The 19,260-nt window shown below is 34.7% G+C and overlaps 2 protein-coding genes across 2 annotated transcripts; one reads left to right on the forward strand and one right to left on the reverse strand.

Annotated features, from left to right (window-relative positions):
- Positions 1 to 3,653: 3,653 nt before the first annotated feature.
- On the forward strand, positions 3,654 to 12,310 carry LOC129890196 (uncharacterized). The gene is made up of 11 exons (XM_055965757.1): positions 3,654 to 3,859; positions 8,102 to 8,235; positions 9,511 to 9,592; positions 9,942 to 10,012; positions 10,111 to 10,212; positions 10,306 to 10,395; positions 10,835 to 10,909; positions 11,009 to 11,041; positions 11,156 to 11,236; positions 11,761 to 11,820; positions 11,911 to 12,310. The coding sequence occupies exons 1-11, from the start codon at positions 3,805 to 3,807 to the stop codon at positions 12,091 to 12,093; spliced, it is 966 nt and encodes a 321-aa protein (XP_055821732.1). The 5' UTR covers positions 3,654 to 3,804; the 3' UTR covers positions 12,094 to 12,310.
- Positions 12,311 to 13,040: 730 nt separating this feature from the next.
- On the reverse strand, positions 13,041 to 18,351 carry LOC129890197 (signal recognition particle 19 kDa protein). Its single transcript, XM_055965758.1, has 4 exons — positions 18,245 to 18,351; positions 17,909 to 18,106; positions 14,491 to 14,590; positions 13,041 to 13,436 (listed from the first exon to the last, which is right to left on the reverse strand). The coding sequence occupies exons 2-4, from the start codon at positions 18,083 to 18,085 to the stop codon at positions 13,306 to 13,308; spliced, it is 408 nt and encodes a 135-aa protein (XP_055821733.1). The 5' UTR covers positions 18,086 to 18,106; positions 18,245 to 18,351; the 3' UTR covers positions 13,041 to 13,305.
- Between the last annotated feature and the right edge of the window lie 909 nt (positions 18,352 to 19,260).

Below are 19,260 nucleotides of genomic sequence, written 5' to 3' on the forward strand. Positions count from 1 at the left end.
TAAAGAGATTGTTTTCGATAGATTTTTTATTGAAGATAAAAATAATTTAGAAAAAAATAATGAAATAATAAAAAATAACAAAAACAACACATAGTAGTAGAATAGTACTATAACAATATTTTTATGATCGAGCTACACGAAACAACAGATAATAATCTAAATTGAAGATTAAGAAACTATAGGAGCAGTCGTACGTACGCATACTAGTAAGGGCAACAAGCCAATACACTCATACCAACTAACCTTCTACCCTATTTCTTGTTCTCTCAAACTTTCTATCTAAGTTCATGTTTTCGATAAGTTGTAATTGAGTCATGTCCTGTTTAATTACCTCCTCTCAATACTTTTTTCAGTTTACCTTTACTTTTACCACTTTTGAATCCATCCATTAATAAAATGCATATATTTATTTATTTATTATTGTACATTCTTTCGTATTATTTGATCACTAGATCAATTAGAATGAGAAAAATTAAATTAAATCTCAAGTTAAGAATAATAAAATGGTAAAAGCATATAAACGTTTTGAATGTGACACTAAGAAAATGTCTTTAATATTTGATATTATATTATTAGTTGAAGAGAATATTAGTAGTTCGGTTGGTTGAGTATCTGAACTTTCACCTTATTGGCGTGAGTTCGATTCTCCACCTTGTAACATACATATTTTTTTCCTTAATTGGAGAGAAGATTAAGTGGTGGCGAATCGAGCTCCCACCTACAAGGTGGAGTTCAATTAGGTAACCAATAGAACTATCATGATTACCCGTAATGGATAGGATTTAATATTTATTATATAATATTAAAAAAAGTATATATATATATATATATACATTGATTTTCCGGCGAAAAAGATTTGAATGAATTCCCAACTCTATAGCCCTCTCCTAAATAGAATAGTAAATAAAGTAGAATCTCTCTAAAAATAATATTTTTCTTCGATCCCGACTTGAGTTAGTGAAAAAATCATCAATTTTGATAAGATAATTTATTTTCAGAAGACTACTGTATAAATATATGGTCTCATTAAATTATAAATTAATAATTCTTTAAAAGTACAAAGATATTTAAGACAATTTAGTGAAATATAATTCTAGTGTGCTTTTTTTTTGTTGAAATTTAAAATATAGTCGAAACTCATCTCTAACTTTTCTTATTGCATCCAAAAGTTTACGTGTTGTCTTCTCGAATTGCACAAAAAAATTGAAAAGAGTTCTAGATGCGATAAGTGTTTTATTATGCGTAACTGATTCCAAAGGTATTGTATCGTCTTCAACTTTATCATCAATATTGTTTTTTCCAATTGTATCCACAATTTCTTCTAAGCTCTGGATTCTGTACATGTATCATTTTCACCTGGGTAATCTAACAGACTATTGACATCCATCTTATTGCCGTAGCCGAGATTATTAATCATGACCTTAAATTCATGAATGTCGTTTTCACAAGAGGGTTTATTTAATATAAAACAAAACACTCTTTAAATTAATAAATATTAATTTATCAACTAAATAATATCTCTACAAAATAATAATATTTTATGATTACTATAATATTAATTTTAAGAGGTTTTATTGTAGTGTGAATATGTGGTAATGAATAGGCAAAAACCAATTTTTCAATTTTCTTTCCTCCTTTTATCATCTATGGATTTTAATAAATAAATTGAAAAAAGGAAGAACATTGTCAAAAGGGTATTGTGGACACCAGTCGACTACTGTTCATTAACAATTCAAATTCACATCCATTTTTTTTCTAATGAAGACGACAACGTATTTAGAATTTTCGAGATCTCTAAATAAAGATATGAGAATATTTACAATTCTATAAAAGTCATGTGGTGTTTTTTCTTAACTTTCTATTGAGAGTAAATTGTTACTTTGAAATACTTTTAGTAAATTTGGGTTAAAACAATGGTAAATTTGTGCAATCAAACCATCACAAAACAACCTTTTAAGTATGAGACTTAGAGAAAAAACTCTTCAATATTGGTTTGGTATTATATTACACCTTGTTTGGATGGTTGTTACGTGTTGTTTCATAATGTATCGTATTGTATTGAATTGTGTTGTGTTGTATTGTATCGTGTTGTATTATTTTAATTAATGCAGTGTTTGGATATATTGTATCGTTCTCCATCGTTACATAATGTTACACATCTATGATTCGAATGATAAAACTTACAAAACAAATAGGGTACAAGGTAGAATTACTATGAAAATGTAGGGTAAAAGATGAAATAAATTATTAAATAATAAATAAAGACAATACGAGAAGAAAATATTAAGGTAACGATGCGAACACACCAAATCGGTCGTTACATAAAATGAGTCTTTTCATCGTTACCTAACGATAGATTTAAACGATATGATACAATAAAATTTAAGTAACAATCAAAACAAACATTGTATTTTAACTAACAATACAATACAACGGGTAACAACCATCCAAACAAGGTGTTACTTATTCTGTCTCAATTTATCTGACGTTGTTTCATTTAGCACAAAATTTTAGATTATTTTTTAAAAAAAATTGTGGTTGAAAATAAGTCATAAATGTTTGTGTGACTATAACTCATCTCATTAAGGGCAACATGGGCATTCTAAAGTTAAGTTGTTACTAATTATAGAAAACGAGTCATCTAAATTCGAACAAATGAAGTATTAGTTGGGGAGAACATTAGTAGCTCAGTTGGTTTAGTATCTAAACTTTCACCTTGATGGCGTGAGTTCGACTCTCCACCTTGTAACATACATTTTTTTTCTTAAATTGGAGAGAGGAGATTACATAGTGGCGAATCGAACTCTCACCAACAAGGTGGGAGTTCCATTAGCTAACCAACTAAGCTACCATGATTACCCGGCATGGATGGATTCAATATTTATTATATAATATAAAAAAGAGTTTTGAATGAATGTCTGACTCTCTAGCTCCGCTCCTAAATAAAATAATAAATATTTGTGTGACTATAACTCATCTTATCATGGATAACATGGACATTTTGGAATTATGTTGTTACTAAATATAAAAATATGTCATTCTTTTGGAGACTAACTAAAAGGAAAAATGAATATAAATTCGGACAAATGAAGTAGAGTTGGGGAAAACATTAGTAGCTCGATTGGTTGAGTATCCGAACTTTCATCTTGATGGCGTCAGTTCGATTCTCCACCTTGTAGCATACATAGTTTTTTTCTTAAATTGGAGAGGAGATTACTTGGTGGCGAATCGAACTCTCATCAACAAGGTGGGAGTTCAACTAGCTAACCAATTGAGCTACCATGATTACTCGATATAGATAAATTTAATATTTATTATATCATATATATATATATATATATATATAGCAATTTTCCAATTTTTTTTTTTCTCTTTTTCTCATGTATGGATTTTATAAGGAATAAATTTTAAAAAGGAGAAATTGTCAAAAGGATAATGTGAACACCAATCATAAAGGTAATATCCTAGGATTGCTATCTTATTTTTAATGTAGTATAAAATAACACTATAATTCTGAATAATTAATTTTAAAATAAATTATTATTTTATTCTAATAAACATAATATAGATTTATTCTAAAATTTATGTCGAAATTAATTATTGTTTATCGGCAGAGTCCTAACTTTGAAATATTTTCTCCACTTTGGCTTCAGAGTAATTAAACCATCACGTAACAAACGACTTCCTGTATTAAGACATTCAATAAGTTCGAGAAAAAGGAAAAAAAGAAAAAGGTATAAGTTCGCCGGAGATATTAAAATTCAACGATTCGCTCCACCGCCGGCGGCTGCACCACACCGAAACATGGCGATGCAAACCGGCGTTGCCACTTCCAAAGTACTCATACTCGTCGGCGCAGGTGATTTCTCCGAATATATATACACAGTTCATCAGTTTATATTCCATTGATAGTTGTTTTAGTTCTAGTAGTCAATCAAAAGGAGGAAGGAAGAAAGAGATATTTGTTTTGGTTCTGAAGTTCAAGGAAATTAAATTAGCTTAGCTCAGCTCATAATTTGAAAATTGGAACCTTGATCTAACAAAAAGTGATTGTTTAGGTAATTTTATTACTAGTAATGAATAATCAACTATGCTTCGATCCCAAATAGTTAAGGTGGACTATATGAATCCTATATATTCATTTTGCTCTATTAAGCTACTAAAGTGTACTGAGAATTCATTATAGACTATTTTTACACTGGCCTTTAAACTAGTATCTGAAACATCCTTTATATCTGGCCTTCAGGGATTTAGAATTGGAAAGAAAACTAAAGGGGTGGGTGTGGGCGTGGGCGTGGGTGTGGGTGTGGGTGGGGAAGCTTTAGTTGAAGTAGGGAACCCCTTCTCGGACAGGAAATAGAACGAGAATGGACAGGTAGTTGTGGTTGATTCAAGGATCTTATGCGTCGGAGAGAACTCTTCTATCATGTTGCATTTTGTCTGGTGATTCTCAACCTTCGATTGAGTTATTTTTAATACTACCATAGATAAGAAATTTTATTAGGACAAAGACACATGATATTGGATGTTGGGGAGAAAGCAGTCTTAGATTATTGACATCTTCAAGTTTTTTCGCAGTTTTGATCTGAGTTAATAGTTCCCTCAAATCTCTATATGTTCTTCCTTTTGGGGCGTGACTAATTTGGTTGTGGTGTAGGTTTGACTGGGTCAGTAACTCTAGCAGCTTGAGAATAATCCAGCATTTAAAGGTAGTGAGTGAATCAAATAATCCACAATCCACACCATTAACACATTTCTTTACATTTTGCTTCCAGTACTATCGACACTCACTGCTTATTTGTTGGATTTGCTTTGCTTAAGATGCTACATTGCCTTACTGAAGTTTCATTTACCAGCAGCTCATAATAGTTACATGAATACTCTCGCACCAAATGTCTACACAGATGGACCCAAAAACAAATTTCTTGATATCGCTGCCCAAGTTATCAAAAGTTTGCATAACTTAAGATTGGAAATCAAATTGGATTAAACGTGAGTAAAACAATATATGGAACTGAAATTGCACATAATTTACATCTTAAATATGACATATGAAGTCCAGACTCATTGTCAAAAAGGAGCAATGAGCACAGTGCTAATTCACACTCACTGAAGTAAATTCCCAGATCAGCCTCTGATTTCAAGTCAAAGTTGTATTAACTCCCAACAACTGGTTAATTTACTCTTTTTTTTTTCCTCAAATTACTTGAAACTGCACATAATTTACATCTTAAATATGACATACAAAGTCCAGACTCATTGTCAAACAGGAGCAATGAGCACAGGGATAATTCGCACTCACCCGACATAAGTTCTTAGATCAGCCTGATCTCAACTCAAACGGAATCATGTCATAACTCCCAAACAACTGGTTAATTTACAATTTTTTTCTCAAATTACTTGAAACGTGATATCTACCAAATTAGAATTCTTAGCAGCTAAAAAAAATGGTATTTCAACCAATTTCAAAATGTATAAACCAGCAAATGGAATATCTAAGTACGGAAATAACACACCTTTTGGCTAGAGGATTGAAGCTCTAAGAATCCCTCTTGATAAACTTTTTGTTTTTGCTTGAGATGCTTCGTGTATGTAACACACCATTTCTTCACATCTCCCATTGTCGCTGATGGCCGAGGAGATAGCAATTCGGCGATTTTTTTCTCTCGGAATGCGATGGATGATTTCAGAAACCTCGAGAGAAACGTGAATTTGGTGCGAAATTCGGGCAGGAATTATATGATGGTATATATGGCTGAATATTCAAAATGTTAAGAAAGTAAATTTTAAGTGAATTTTAGTTTTAGTTAATACTAGTTAAAGAGAGTTGATTTTTATCGCAAAAGCAAATTAATACAACAACATACCCAATGTAGTCCAACATAGTGGGGTTTGGGGAGGGTAGAGTATATGTAGACCTTACCTTTACCTCAGAGGTGAGGTAAAGAGATTGTTTCCAATAGACCCTCGGTTCAAGGGCAAAATAGTTTAGAAAAAGACGTAATGGAAGTACAAGAGACAATAGAATTTAACAAAACCAACAGATACTAGCAGAACAGTACTACAACGATAATCATTTAATCAAACTACACGAAACAACATATAGAAACCTAAATCGAAGAACAGGAAACTACAAGAGTAGTACTACGCCTACTAGTAAGGGCAACAAGCCAATACACTCCCATTTACTCGTATAGATGCTTCCTCCACACCTTCCCATCTAAAGTCATGTCATATCCTGTATAATCACCTCTCCTTGATATTTCTTCAATCTACCTATGCCTCTTTTGAACCCATCCATTAATAAAATGCATAAATTTGATTTTTACTGTACATTCTTTTGTATTAATATTGATCACTAGATCAATTAGAATGAGAAAAATTAAACTAGAGTTAAGAATAATAAAATGGTAAAATCCTATGACCGTTTTGAATATGAAAGTTTGGAAAAACTCTTTAATATTTGATATTATATTATTAGTTTGGGAGAACGTTAGTAGCTCAGTTAGTTATCTGAACTTTTACCTTGTTGGCGAGAGTTCGATCCTCCACCTTGTAACATACATATTTTTTTCTTAAATTAGAGAGGAGATTACAAGTTGGTGAATCAAACTCTCAGCAAAGTTCAATTAGTTAACCAATTGAGCTACCATGATTACCCAGAATGAATATATTCAATATTTATCATATAATGTAAAACGTGTATATATAGATTGATTTTTCGATGAAAGAGACTTGAATGAATGCCCGACTCTCTAGCTCTGCTCTCCTAAATAAAATAGTAAATAGTGTGAATATGTGATAATGAGTAGGCAAAAACCAATTTCCCAATTTATTTTTCCTTCTCTTTTTCTCGTGTATGGATTTTAATGAATATATTGAAAAAGGGAGAACATTGTAAAAGGGTAATGTGAACACCAGTCAAAAGGGTAATGTCCCAGGTTATCCCATCCTCAATGTGGAATAAAAATAACACTACAATTTTGGAATAAGTTATTTCGCGATTTTATTCCAACTAAACACAATATAAACTCATGCTAAAATTAAGCTCGAAATTAGTTATCCCATATCTCTCTTACCAAACACCTAACTGAAATATTTCCCCCAGTAAATTTGGGTTCAGACTATGGTAAATTTGTGTAATTAAACCATTGCAGAACAGACGACTTTCTATATTAACGTATTCAATAAGTTCGAGAAAACGGAAAAAAGAAAAGATATAAGTTCACCGGAGATATTAAAATTCAACAATTCGCTCCACTGCCGGCAGCTCCACCACACTGAAACATGACGATGCAAAACCGGCATCGCCACTTCCAAAGTACTCATACTCGTCGGCGCATGTGATTTCTCCGAATATATAAAAATTCAATCGGTTTATATTCCATTTATAGCTGTTTTACTTCTAGTAGTCAATCATAAAGAAGGAAGGAGGAAAGACAGATTCGTTTTGGTTCTGAAGCTCAAGGAAACTAAATTAGCTTAGCTCAGCTGATAATTCGAAACCTTTGATCTAATAGAAAGTGATTGTTTAGGTAATTTTATTACCAGTAATGAACAATCGACTATGCTGCAATCCCAAATAGTTAAAGTGGACAATAAGAGTCCTCTATATTCATTTTGTTCTGTTAAGCTACTACAGTATTCAGATAATCATCATAGGCTATTTTTACACTGGCCTTTAAACTAGTATCTGAAATTTCCTTAATATCTGGCCTTGAGGGCTTTAGAATTGGAAAGGAAAACTAAAGGGGTGGGTGTGGGAGCTTTAATTGAAGTAGGGAGTCCCTTCTCGGACGGGAAAGAGAACGAGAATGTACAGGTAGTTGTGGTTGATTCAAGGATCTTATGCTGCGGAGAGGACTCTTCTATCATGTTGCATTTTATCTGGTGGACCCCCATCCCCAGTGGAGATACTTTTAATACTACCCTAGAGCAGAAATTTTATTAGGACACAGACATGATATTAGATGTTGGGTAGAAAGCAGTCTTAGATTATTGACATCTTCAAGTTTTGTCGCAGTTCTGATATGAGTTAATAGTTCCTTCAAATCTCTATAGGTTCGTCCTTTTGGGACCGACTAATTTGGTTGTGGTGTAGGTTTGACTGGGTCAGTAATATTGAAGAGTGGACGATTATCCGATCTGATCTCACAGCTTCAGGAGGTGATAAATGGCGTGAATGCAGCTGAGACATCACCTGGTAAATATGACACTGCTCTCCTAGCAGCTCAGGTATTGCAGTTATCTTTTTATTAGTGTTACAATTATCTCGTGCTTATCAAAGTAGATTCATCAGATGTTTTGAAGGAAAAGCAAATAAAACAAAATAAAGGTAAAAAGCATACAAGTTTATTCAAGACATTATGCTATATGGCACTTCTGATTTAGTCGCTGAGGGTAGAGGGGGAAAATAATCAAAAGATTAGGGGAAGCCGGTTAGCTGTGTCACAGTGGTTATCATAAAATATTCTTTAAAGCTCATTGGTACCATCTTCATTCCCTTCAAATAGAAGAAGAGGACATTATTTTGTTGACCTAAAATAAATAAATAAATAAATAAGAGAGTCTCCTTTGTAATAGTTTAAGCTTTTAATAAGGTAGTCACACAATCCAACATAGTAGCATAGTACGCTATGTTATTGGTTTGAGCCTCACCTCTATCCATTAGAAAAATATTTATATGCTCATGACTCAATAAAAATAATCAGAATAGAAGGTGTATTGGCAACCTTGATAAATAAAGAGAAGTATCTTATTTCTAATGACTTAAGCTTTTAGACAAGCTGTTCAGTGGTTGTTAAAAAAATGGACTTTGAGTCTACTCAACCCCAAAAGCTAGTCAAGAGTGAGGATTGTCCAAGACCATATACAACAACAACAACAACAACCCAGTGAATCGGCCAAATTCCCATGTCATTGCCAATGTGGGACTCTTCACACACACCACACCCCTCACGCCAGGTTGGACATTTGGAGTGTGGGCAATTTAATATGGGGGTCCAAAATCGGTAAACCATGACTTGGAACGGGGACCCGACTTTGATACTATGTTAAAGAAATTGACATTCGGCCTAACTCAACTATCAACCCTAAAAGCTAGCTCAAGAAGTTGAGGATTGTCTAAGACCATATAAAACTCAGGAAGTTGAGGATTGTCTAAGACCATATAAAAGGTCCAAGTTCCCTTCCCATTGATGTGGGACTCTTCACGATGGTCAATACATTTCAACAACTTTGAAGCATTACTCTACCAAAATATGTTTCACTTATGAAGTTGATTTTTGCGCATTAATGTGCATGGCATTGTATGTAGCATTAATATTAAAATTGGGTCAGTGATATGGTTCCTCTTTGTACGTTACTTATCCAAAGAAGAATGAAGTGGCAAGACAGAGCTCTGATATATGTTAATGTGATGTTACAAACTAACAAGTACTTGGCATGTTTCTTATATGACTCCACTTGTTACCTCATCCAAACCTTTCTTGGTTCTGATGTTACCTTTAGATTCGACAATTAGCACAAGAGATTCGGGAGATGAGCATATCAAATCCAATTACTATTTTCAATAAGGATTCTTCCACCAGTGGTATGTTTTTTTTGTCTTCTCATGTTAACTCTAAAAATTGTGTCTCCCATCTTAGTGTCGGTGCTGAATTCTCTAGAACGGAGATTGCAATTTCTTAAATGGACCTTGATAATTAAGTTTTGAATTATGTAACACCTCTCCAATTACGGTGCCTTTTCTCAACATGAAAGGGGAAATTCTTTAATCTCTGTTTGTTTTTAGTCTTCCTTAGACAAGATTACTTATCAAAGAGCATCCCTGCCCCAGTTGGGGCTAGAATACTAGGAATATAAATATCCTACTTGTTCTTAATATATGGATGATCCAGTTGAAGTAGAGGTGACATGGTTATGAACCTTTGCTTTTTTAGGGAGCTATGCTTCTTACATTCTTCCAGCTGCCGCAGTTGGGGCAATGGGATATTGTTACATGAAGTGGAAGGCAAGTGTTCCCTGCTGCAGTTTATATATATTGACACCCCTAGGATATTCGTTATATGTTTGTTATAAAGCGCATATGCTCTTCCTAATCCTCCACAGGGTTGGTCATTTTCTGATGTAATGTATGTCACAAAGCATAATATGGCGAATGCTGTTGCATCTGTGTCTAAGCAGTTGGAAAACGTTTCTGATGCTTTGGCTGTAAGTAAAGAATTGTCAACAATTTCCTGGATTATCTGTGTATATATGCTAATAACTTTTCTCATACGTTTTTCACTTCTATTTCTTTTGTAGTCTACAAAAAGACATTTAACGAAGAGGCTGGAAAACTTGGACTGGAAGCTAGATGAGCAAATTGAGACATCAAAGCTTATTACTAATGATGTAAGGAGAATAACCTTTCTTCCCATTCTCCTTTTAACATTGATGTATTAGGAAGGATTCTTTTATCTCATGTGAGAAGTAGTTTGCTGTAACTCCTGTTTTCCCACCAGCACACTAAAGGACAAAAGATATTAAGTTCTGTCTCAGTTATGGTGAGAAAAAAATCATGAGGGGAATGAGGTAACCGTCAAGTGCTTTGTCAAAACTTGAGAGACGTATAACAGAAATTACTGGGAGGAACTTGCCTTAACGACCTGAATATTGTCAGTTGCATGTAAAACTAGAGGCCAGAAAAATTATTTTTGTAGGGGTAAAGGTTAAGGCCAGAAAATAATTATCACTGATTGCTTGCTTGAATATCTTAGTCATAGACTTTATGTATCAAGGCGCTGGGATACTTTCTTTGTCAGTGCTCAACATCATATGTTTCTTTATGCAGGTGAGAGACGTTAAGGCTAATCTGAATCAAATTGGTTTTGATATAAACATAATCCATGAGATGGTGTCTGGATTGGTGAGTACACTGCTTGACAAATTGTGCCACTATAGCAGTGCTAGTAAAGTCTGCTGGCTTGTCATTTTGTAATCTTTCTGTTGTTGCTCAATTTGTCAGGAAGGGAAGATTGAGCTTCTTGAGAGTAACCAGGTGAATATCTGTATATGTCTGCAACATGCTTTTTGCCCCTTCTTCCTATGTTCTGTCTATTACTATTGCAGTTGCATCACAAGTTGTGCTTGTTTAATTTTCCCCACCCCACAGGATGTGACTAATTCTGGTTTGTGGTACTTGTGCCAAGTTGCTGGGGGCATTAAGGATGGCCAGAATACTAAAGTTATTCAGGTATTTTTATGTTAATAGATGAAAACCTTTCAACTATTGTTGTCCTTCCTCTCTTCACTTTCTTCCTCCCATAAGGAATACAAGCAGTGTCTTAAAGTCTTTTCTTGTCTTTTCTCCATTGCATTTTGAATGAGTCTTTGCATTTCCAATTACGTTTGTGATCAATGGCTATCACTGTGACTTTCCATTCTGCTAAACGTTGACTTCTTTGGTGCTTGTCAAATTATCCTATAAAATTTACTTGAAAGGACTTGGTAACTGACCTAACAATAAAAACTGTAATTATGCTACTGCTAAGAAAAACTTAGGCATCTTTCCATGATATATGATGATCATTTGATTGTAATCAGAACAAACACGACCTGTTGGAAATTTTGGTGTTTGTTACTCGTATTTGTTGGCTATGCATTAAAATGGAACTGTAGTTTCACTTTCTTTGTGGGCAAATATTCCACTGTCCATTTTTCCTACTTTTTCAAAACATAAAGATGTTTTCTTATTTTGGCAATTGGAATTTCGGGAAGGGCATTGAAGCTAAGCTGATAGAGCATTCAAAGGTGACTCCCAAGGAAAATTCTGTGAAGGTACATTGACTCTCTTGAACCTTATTTACTGGATTTGGTCGTCCATTCAGTTGTTCACAAGGTCTAATCACAGAATGTATTGTAATTTAGGGGCTTGAGTTCATTGTCGAATCTAATGAATCAAGTGTACCACCAAAATCAGTTACGGATACAGAAGGAAAAGATCTTACTGATAATTTTGCCAAAGGTCCAGTTGCTAGCAAAATGAGGATTCACAGATCCTATCCAGTTGGGCTGTCTTTAACAAGGAGCGTGCTGGGTCAAGGATTCTGATCTCAACTTTTCCTCTATTCAAAGTTGGATTACATGGATGTGATTACCCGATTCATTTCGTTTATATTGATTCATGACTGGTTGACTTGTGGCCTCTATGGTCACGTACAATATTATTTATACAATACATACAAGGTTCTCTTTTTTGTCCGTCCTTTAAATGTCATTTAAAGCTGTATTTGTAACAATATAATAAATGCATTTCATTTTGGTCATAGATTTGGAGCCAAATTTGTCAATGGATAACTTCTGGCTGACTGCACAGTCAATTTTTGCTATTATATGTTGTTTCTTGTACTTCGATACACTCTACCCTTTTTGACCTCACTCAAGGGATTCCATACAGTTGGGTAACTTCTGGGTAGAACGTGACTTTTAAGGTTTAGAACTCGAATTTGATTTTTTCCGGAAATAACTTTTTCCTTGCACAATTTACTATCCGATAGCAGAATGTTACATTAAAATTTATACCATATTGGTATTGTCGTTGCCAAATGCTGTTGCTAAACTAGAGATGTATTTGCCAAAGACATCCCTTTTGGATTTTGGTTTTAATTGTTTTTGTCAAAAGTTCAAATCTGAACAAACAAAATCACATGTACAGGCCGTCGAATAATAATTTGGATTTGTATTTCAAATCTAAACTTTGTTAGGTTATGTTGGAACAAGTGTGAAACATATTATACTCCTACATCCCAAAGGCCCTTTAAGGATTTCAAATTTGCAACTCTACGGTTCAGAAAACGTGCGGTTGCAGCTGAATATGAGGAGACTCAGATTCATACAATTCACACCACAAGAGAAATGGAGCAATCACCAATTTGGCATTTTCAATGTCACCAAACAAGATGAAGCATCAGTTCATGCGAGTAGCTCATATTGAGAGTGCACTCATATCATCAGTGCTGACTACTTTGAGATCGATCCATGTTGTCGACTCCAACTAATTTGGGATAAAAGCATAGATGTAATCAAAATCAAATATTAACAATCCACCAGCTAAGTCTAGGCCAAAAAACCAACAAAAATGTCTGGATCGATGATACAATTATGGCACATTCTTGGATAGCTCATACATCCTCTCTTTTTTCGCAAGTCCTTTGTGACATCTCCCAAAATCAAGTAAAAAAGAAAGGACGACAATATTCCAGAGATAAATAGATCTAAGATCTCTTAAGCAGTTTAGAGAAATTGAAATGTTGCCTCCTGAAACTATCTCTTCTTTTTACCTCCCTTGCCAGACTTTGAAGAACCAGCAGCAGAAGAGGCTGCGGGTTCCTGCTTCTTAGTCCTATTAGGATGTCTTCGAACCAACTCTGCAACATTGATCATCAGCTGTTTCCCTGCAATATACAACCCTAGAAAGTCTTAATGCCGGTTCAATAATTAAGCTTTAGAAAGGAAAACAAGTAACAGGAACTGAACCAGAAAAGACGAGGAAATATCCCCAAATACCACCAAACCATCATTTAAAGCTGACTGTATCACACATTCTTTTTCCGACGAGACACCCCTGTGTTACTCGATTTCTTTCAAAACACAACGATGTCACTCATAATTGAAAACAACCCCCACACGTGCACAAAGCCTCATATACTAGAGGCTTATAAGCCAAAATTTCATGAACAAAACCAAGTCTGTAAAAAAATAAATAGATGTACAAGTGTGTGTGTGTGGCTCTCAACTGAATCCATCCAAAAATAATTTATACTAGTAGGAGTTGCTTGGATACTCCTCCTTCACAGCCAATTTAGAATATCAAGTCAAAAGAATTAAGAAAGCATTTCCTATTCCTCGCATGAAAAACAGTCTAGCAAGATCTCTTTTTTGAAAAGTAAAAGTGTAAGACTTAAAGGAATTTTAGCCATCCAGAATCTCCTTTTTTATGGGTAAATAATATATTGTATAAGATAGCTGCACCAAGCCAGTGTAGCCTTGAGAGAATTTCACAGATATAAATTAGAGTGTTGGAGTGAACTGCAACCAAATAGAGATTGAGAGGATATAGAGAATTCATATACTCCCACTAGTTTAGGATTGAAGCATAGTACGTCTCTTCTTTGTTGTCGACCAACATTTTTATGACGCACTATATTACGTAGAGTGGCCTACGATAACATCAATTAAGAATGGTGGCTATAGCTTCATAAAAATGGTGAAGAACAATTTTAGGTTACAGATAAATATTTAGCGTTTCATCCATGACAATTTTCCATATAACTCAAACAAGCTCATTGTTTAAAGCTTAAAAGAGAGCTTAATTAAAGTATGAAGTCACTCAACATGTTATGAAACTATAATGCTTTGCCAAAAGCTTAAATAAAATAGAGGATAGAACAACAATGCCCCCCCCCCCCCCAAAAAAAAAATGGGGTGGGGATGGGGGGGTTTTCTTACGTGAAGGAATGACAGGATTGTAAGGGGTTCCATCTTCCCGCTTCAGCAAAACTCTCACTCTTCCTCTTTGCATGAAATCCCGTGGATACGCCTTATCAAGCTGTAACAACCGGTTCAGAATATAACAATAAGCAAATCCTTTTTTCAATCTTATATGTTCACTGCTTCAGTAGTTCAGAAAACATTAATAAAAACAATATTGCTCGAAAATTGCCATATTTATTTTTAAAGGCACATCACGTCCTTGAGAGACTAAGGATGCTTCAGACATCACCACAATTAACTTATTTTGCACAAGTACACTTTGTTTTTAAACAGCTTACCACCAATTTTATTGGGAGCAATAATATAAAAGTACAACATTCTATTCCGAAATTTGCTCCTGCAAGTAAATATCAACTTAACCAATCACATGGTGATAAATGTCTTTACCAGAGTTCAGGAGATTTGGTGAACCTAGAAAGAGTGGTCGATTCAAGCTGTTATTCAAAATTCTAATCCCTGCACATTTCTTTTTTCCCCATTTTTCTTTATCTTTTGTTGTCCTAAAGAAAAGAAAAACAAAATACAATGAAACCAAAGGTTTCGAATATATGATATTAACTAGTTGGGAATTTGGGATTAGGACTAAGTTGTTGTTAATACATTTACATTAGTTCTGTCATTTGCCATAGTTTAACTATGCTTTTTTAATGAATATGGTATCTGGGACACTGCATGCACCTCGATTAATTCCTATCTTCTCCCTCCCACCAAAACAAGACTTGAATAGATAGAAAAAAATCACCTTAGTATCTTTATCTTCGCTGAAATTTGAATCTAGAACCTCACGTTTCTCCCCCACACCATTGACAACTAAGTGTCTAGGCCACACTCTTGGGTGCCCATAGTCTTATTATTCTGGATAGGTGTTTGTATGTTCATGTAGAAATGTGAAACTAAAGGAGTCAACAGAGCTCTAATTTGCTTTTAAAGATGAATTATTTTATCATTCCAATGAAATGAGCCTGCTTATGGCAGATAAATACAGAGATTCAAACCGACGAACCAACTATTTCGGGTAGTGGTGGGCATGGCATGGTATGGTTTGATATGGTAATTGAAACATCGGTACGGTAATTTCGGTATTCGATTTTTAAAACTATTATACCATTACCATACCAATTTGATTCGGTATGGTTCGGTATTTTGAAGTTCGGTTTCGGTATTTTGTGGTATGGTAAAACGGTAACCATAGTTTATTAACTTCGACTAATATTTACTCATATAATAGAGTATTATGAAGATTACACACGTAGAAATATATATTCAAAAGAAAGTACAAACAACTCATTTTGTTAATCAATTACATTTAAAATACATTTCAATCAAAATAGAGTAGTCAAAGTTTTAACTTTTAAACATTTAGTTTATACTAATACTAGGTTGCATATTTGTTAGTATTTTAATAATACTAACAAATACTTCTATACAAAAATAAGGGGATATCCAGAGCTGCAACAACTATAGAGGTATCAAGCTTCTAAGACATACTATGAAAGTGTGGGAAAGAGTGGTGGAGAGGAGGGTGAGGAGAGGCGTGTCTATTTCAGAAAACCATTTCGGATTTATGCTGCGACGCTCAACTACAGAAGCCATCCATCTTATGAGGAGATTGGTGGAGCAGTATAGGGAGAGGAAGAGGGACTTGCATATGGTATTCATCGACCTAGAAAAGGCATGCGATAAAGTTCCACGAGAGATATTATGGAGATGTTTGGAGGCTAAAGGTGTATCTGTGACGTACATTAGAGTGATCAAGTACATATATGAGACTGCCAAAACTAGGGTAAGGACAGTAGGAGGGGACTCAGAGCACTTTCCAGTTGTGATGGGGTTGCATCAAGGATCAGCTCTTAGTCCATTTTTATTTGCCTTAGAGATGGATGAATTGACGCGACATATTCAAGGTGAGGTGCCATGGTGTATGCTTTTCGCGGATGACATAGTCCTGATCGATGAGACTCGTAGTGGTGTTAACGCTAAGCTGGAGGATTGGAGACATACCTTGGAGTCTAAAGGGTTTAAGCTGAGTAGGACCAAGACAGAGTACTTAGAGTGCAAGTTCAGTGGGACACTCCAGAAGGTTGGCGTGAAAGTTAGGCTTGGTGCCCAGGCCATCCAAAAGAGAAGTAGTTTCAAGTATCTTGAGTCTATCATACAATGCAGCGGGGAGATTGACGACGATGTCATATATCGTATTAGGGCAGGGTGGACGAAATAGAGGCTCGCTTCCGGAGTGCTATGTGACAAGAGGGTGCCACCACAACTTAAGGGCAAGTTCTACAGAGTGGTGGTTAGACCGGCTATGTTGTATGGGGCGGAGTGCTGGCCAGTTAAGACCTCTCACGTTCAAAAGATGAAAGTTGTCGAGATGAGAATGTTGAGATGGATGTGTGGGCACACTAGGAGCGACAAAATTAGAAATGAGGCTATTCAGGATAAGGTAGGAGTGACCTCGGTGAAAGACAAGATGCGGGAAATGCGACTGAGATGGTTTGGGCATGTGAAGAGGAGAGACACAGGTGCCCCAGTGCGGAGGTGTGAGAGGTTGGCCATGGATGGTTACAGAAAAGGTAGGGTAGGCCGAAGAAGTATTGGGGAGAGGTGATTAGACAGGACATGACGCAGTTACAGCTTACAGAGGACATGACCTTAGATAGGAGGGTGTGGAGGACCCACATCAGAGTAGAAGGCTAGTACATAGTCTCGTTATTCTTCCCTATTCGTAGGCGTAGTAGTGCATTACGATTTCTTGTGCTCAGATTTCTGTTATTTCTGTTATTATATAATACTTTCTATACTTTAATTACTCTATTTTATCTGTGACGCTTCATTATTTGTTATTCCATAGAGCTTTGAATTTCTTGACCGTATCTGACCAATTTTTATGCTTTTATTGAGCCGAGGTCTCCCGAAAACAGTCGTCCTACCTTTGTAGGAGTAAGGTCTGCGTAGACCCCACATTATGGGATTTCACTGGGTTGTTGTTGTTGTATGTAAGTATATACTTCGGTATGGTATTCAGTATTTCAATATGTTATTTCTAAATATCAAATAACATATTGAACACCAAATTTTTTAAAAATATATACCATATACCATACCAAAACCATGGTATCAAAAATTTCGGTATGGTAAGGTAATTCGGTATATACCATACCATGCCCACCCCTAATTTCAGGATCAATGCATAATTGAGTGATTGCTATATACATATTCTCTTGCCCTTATCTACATAAGGTGAAGTACACGCTCAAACATACATATACATAATCATAAAAATATGATCTTTGAAACAAGCAAAACAAAAAAATTGAAAAAACAAACCAAAATATAATCTTTGAAACAAGCAAAGCGAAAAATTGAAAAAACAGACCTCAATTGCACAAGGAATTTTGAGGAAGTTGCAGCAATCACTAATCTCGGTACAAGTAGGGTTTTCACAAGCTTTCGTCACACAAATTCTCCTTCCTTCTGCTATCGTCTTTTTTGAATTTATATAAACTGGATACAGTATGTTCCACTTCTTTATGTTCTTAATTTCACCATCCATAATTAAGATCTCTTCAAAACCCTAAAAAAAATTAAAAAATCAATCGATCGAAAAAAAAAAAACTTAATCATAACAGAAAATTCTCACAAAAACAAGTAAATTAAAGTATGATTAAAATCAATTTTACCGTAAAATCAATTAAAATGAGCAAAAATGTACCTTGATAAAGGACAAAAATGGAGATTGGAACTGTTGATCCGATCGAATGAGAAAGGGGAATTGCAGAATTTCGGGTTTTGTTGGTATGTTGAAGCCAGTTGGATTGGGCTGGGTATTTTGGGCTTTTTACAGATGATAATGAGCTTTTGTATTTAAGTCCAATTCTTCTATTTGAGATGTACTCCAACATGGGTCATTTGCACTTTTATCGCTATTTTGTGTTGGTCTTTAATTTTTGTTCCTTGAGGTGAATAACTTTTTTCGTGGGACATAAGTGTATATTTTTGCATTAAATTTCACATGTAATGTTTTGTGCTCTTAAAAAATTTATATCTTGATAGGCATAAGTTTGATTTCGAAGGACAAAAATGATGATTTCACTAAGAGGAAGGAGAAAATGTGCAATTAAATGCTCTAACATTGCTTATGGGAGACATGTATGAGTAGGGTAAATTTCACAAATAGCCATTTCTAAGTCTGTGTGATTGAAAAATGGTTATTGACATGAAGTTTATATTTTAGAGGTGAAATTCGAAGCTTCATGGCAGTAGTTATTTTCAATACATGGTTAAAATGTGGTTAATTTGTACTGTTACTATTACGGTTTGAATTATGGTCTCTTGACCATTTAAAATTGTCCCCTTGGCGGTATTATTTTGTGTGCGTATTTAAGCGAAAACTTTCGTTTAGTAATTATTGTTTACACAATATTTGTTAATTCAAAGTGAATCAATAATGACGATTATGATAGAGTTAAATATCTTTATCCTTACTAACAATCATTTGTGTAAAATAATAAAGGGTCAAGTACCCATTCGAGTACTTCAAAATTGTTTTTGCAAATTGATGGTAATTCTAAGCACCGACACCCAGGTTGTCACATAAATGGACAAATCAAGATGGTTGAACACTTGAACCAACTCCCACTAATAAAAGGATTTCTGTTGATATTTATTTTGTGATTCAACAATTTAAATTCTCAAAACTCAATATCGAGACCTTTGGTCATAAGTTCT

Source organism: Solanum dulcamara, chromosome 5, assembly GCF_947179165.1.
Source record: "Solanum dulcamara chromosome 5, daSolDulc1.2, whole genome shotgun sequence".
Classification (NCBI taxonomy): Eukaryota; Viridiplantae; Streptophyta; class Magnoliopsida; order Solanales; family Solanaceae; genus Solanum; species Solanum dulcamara.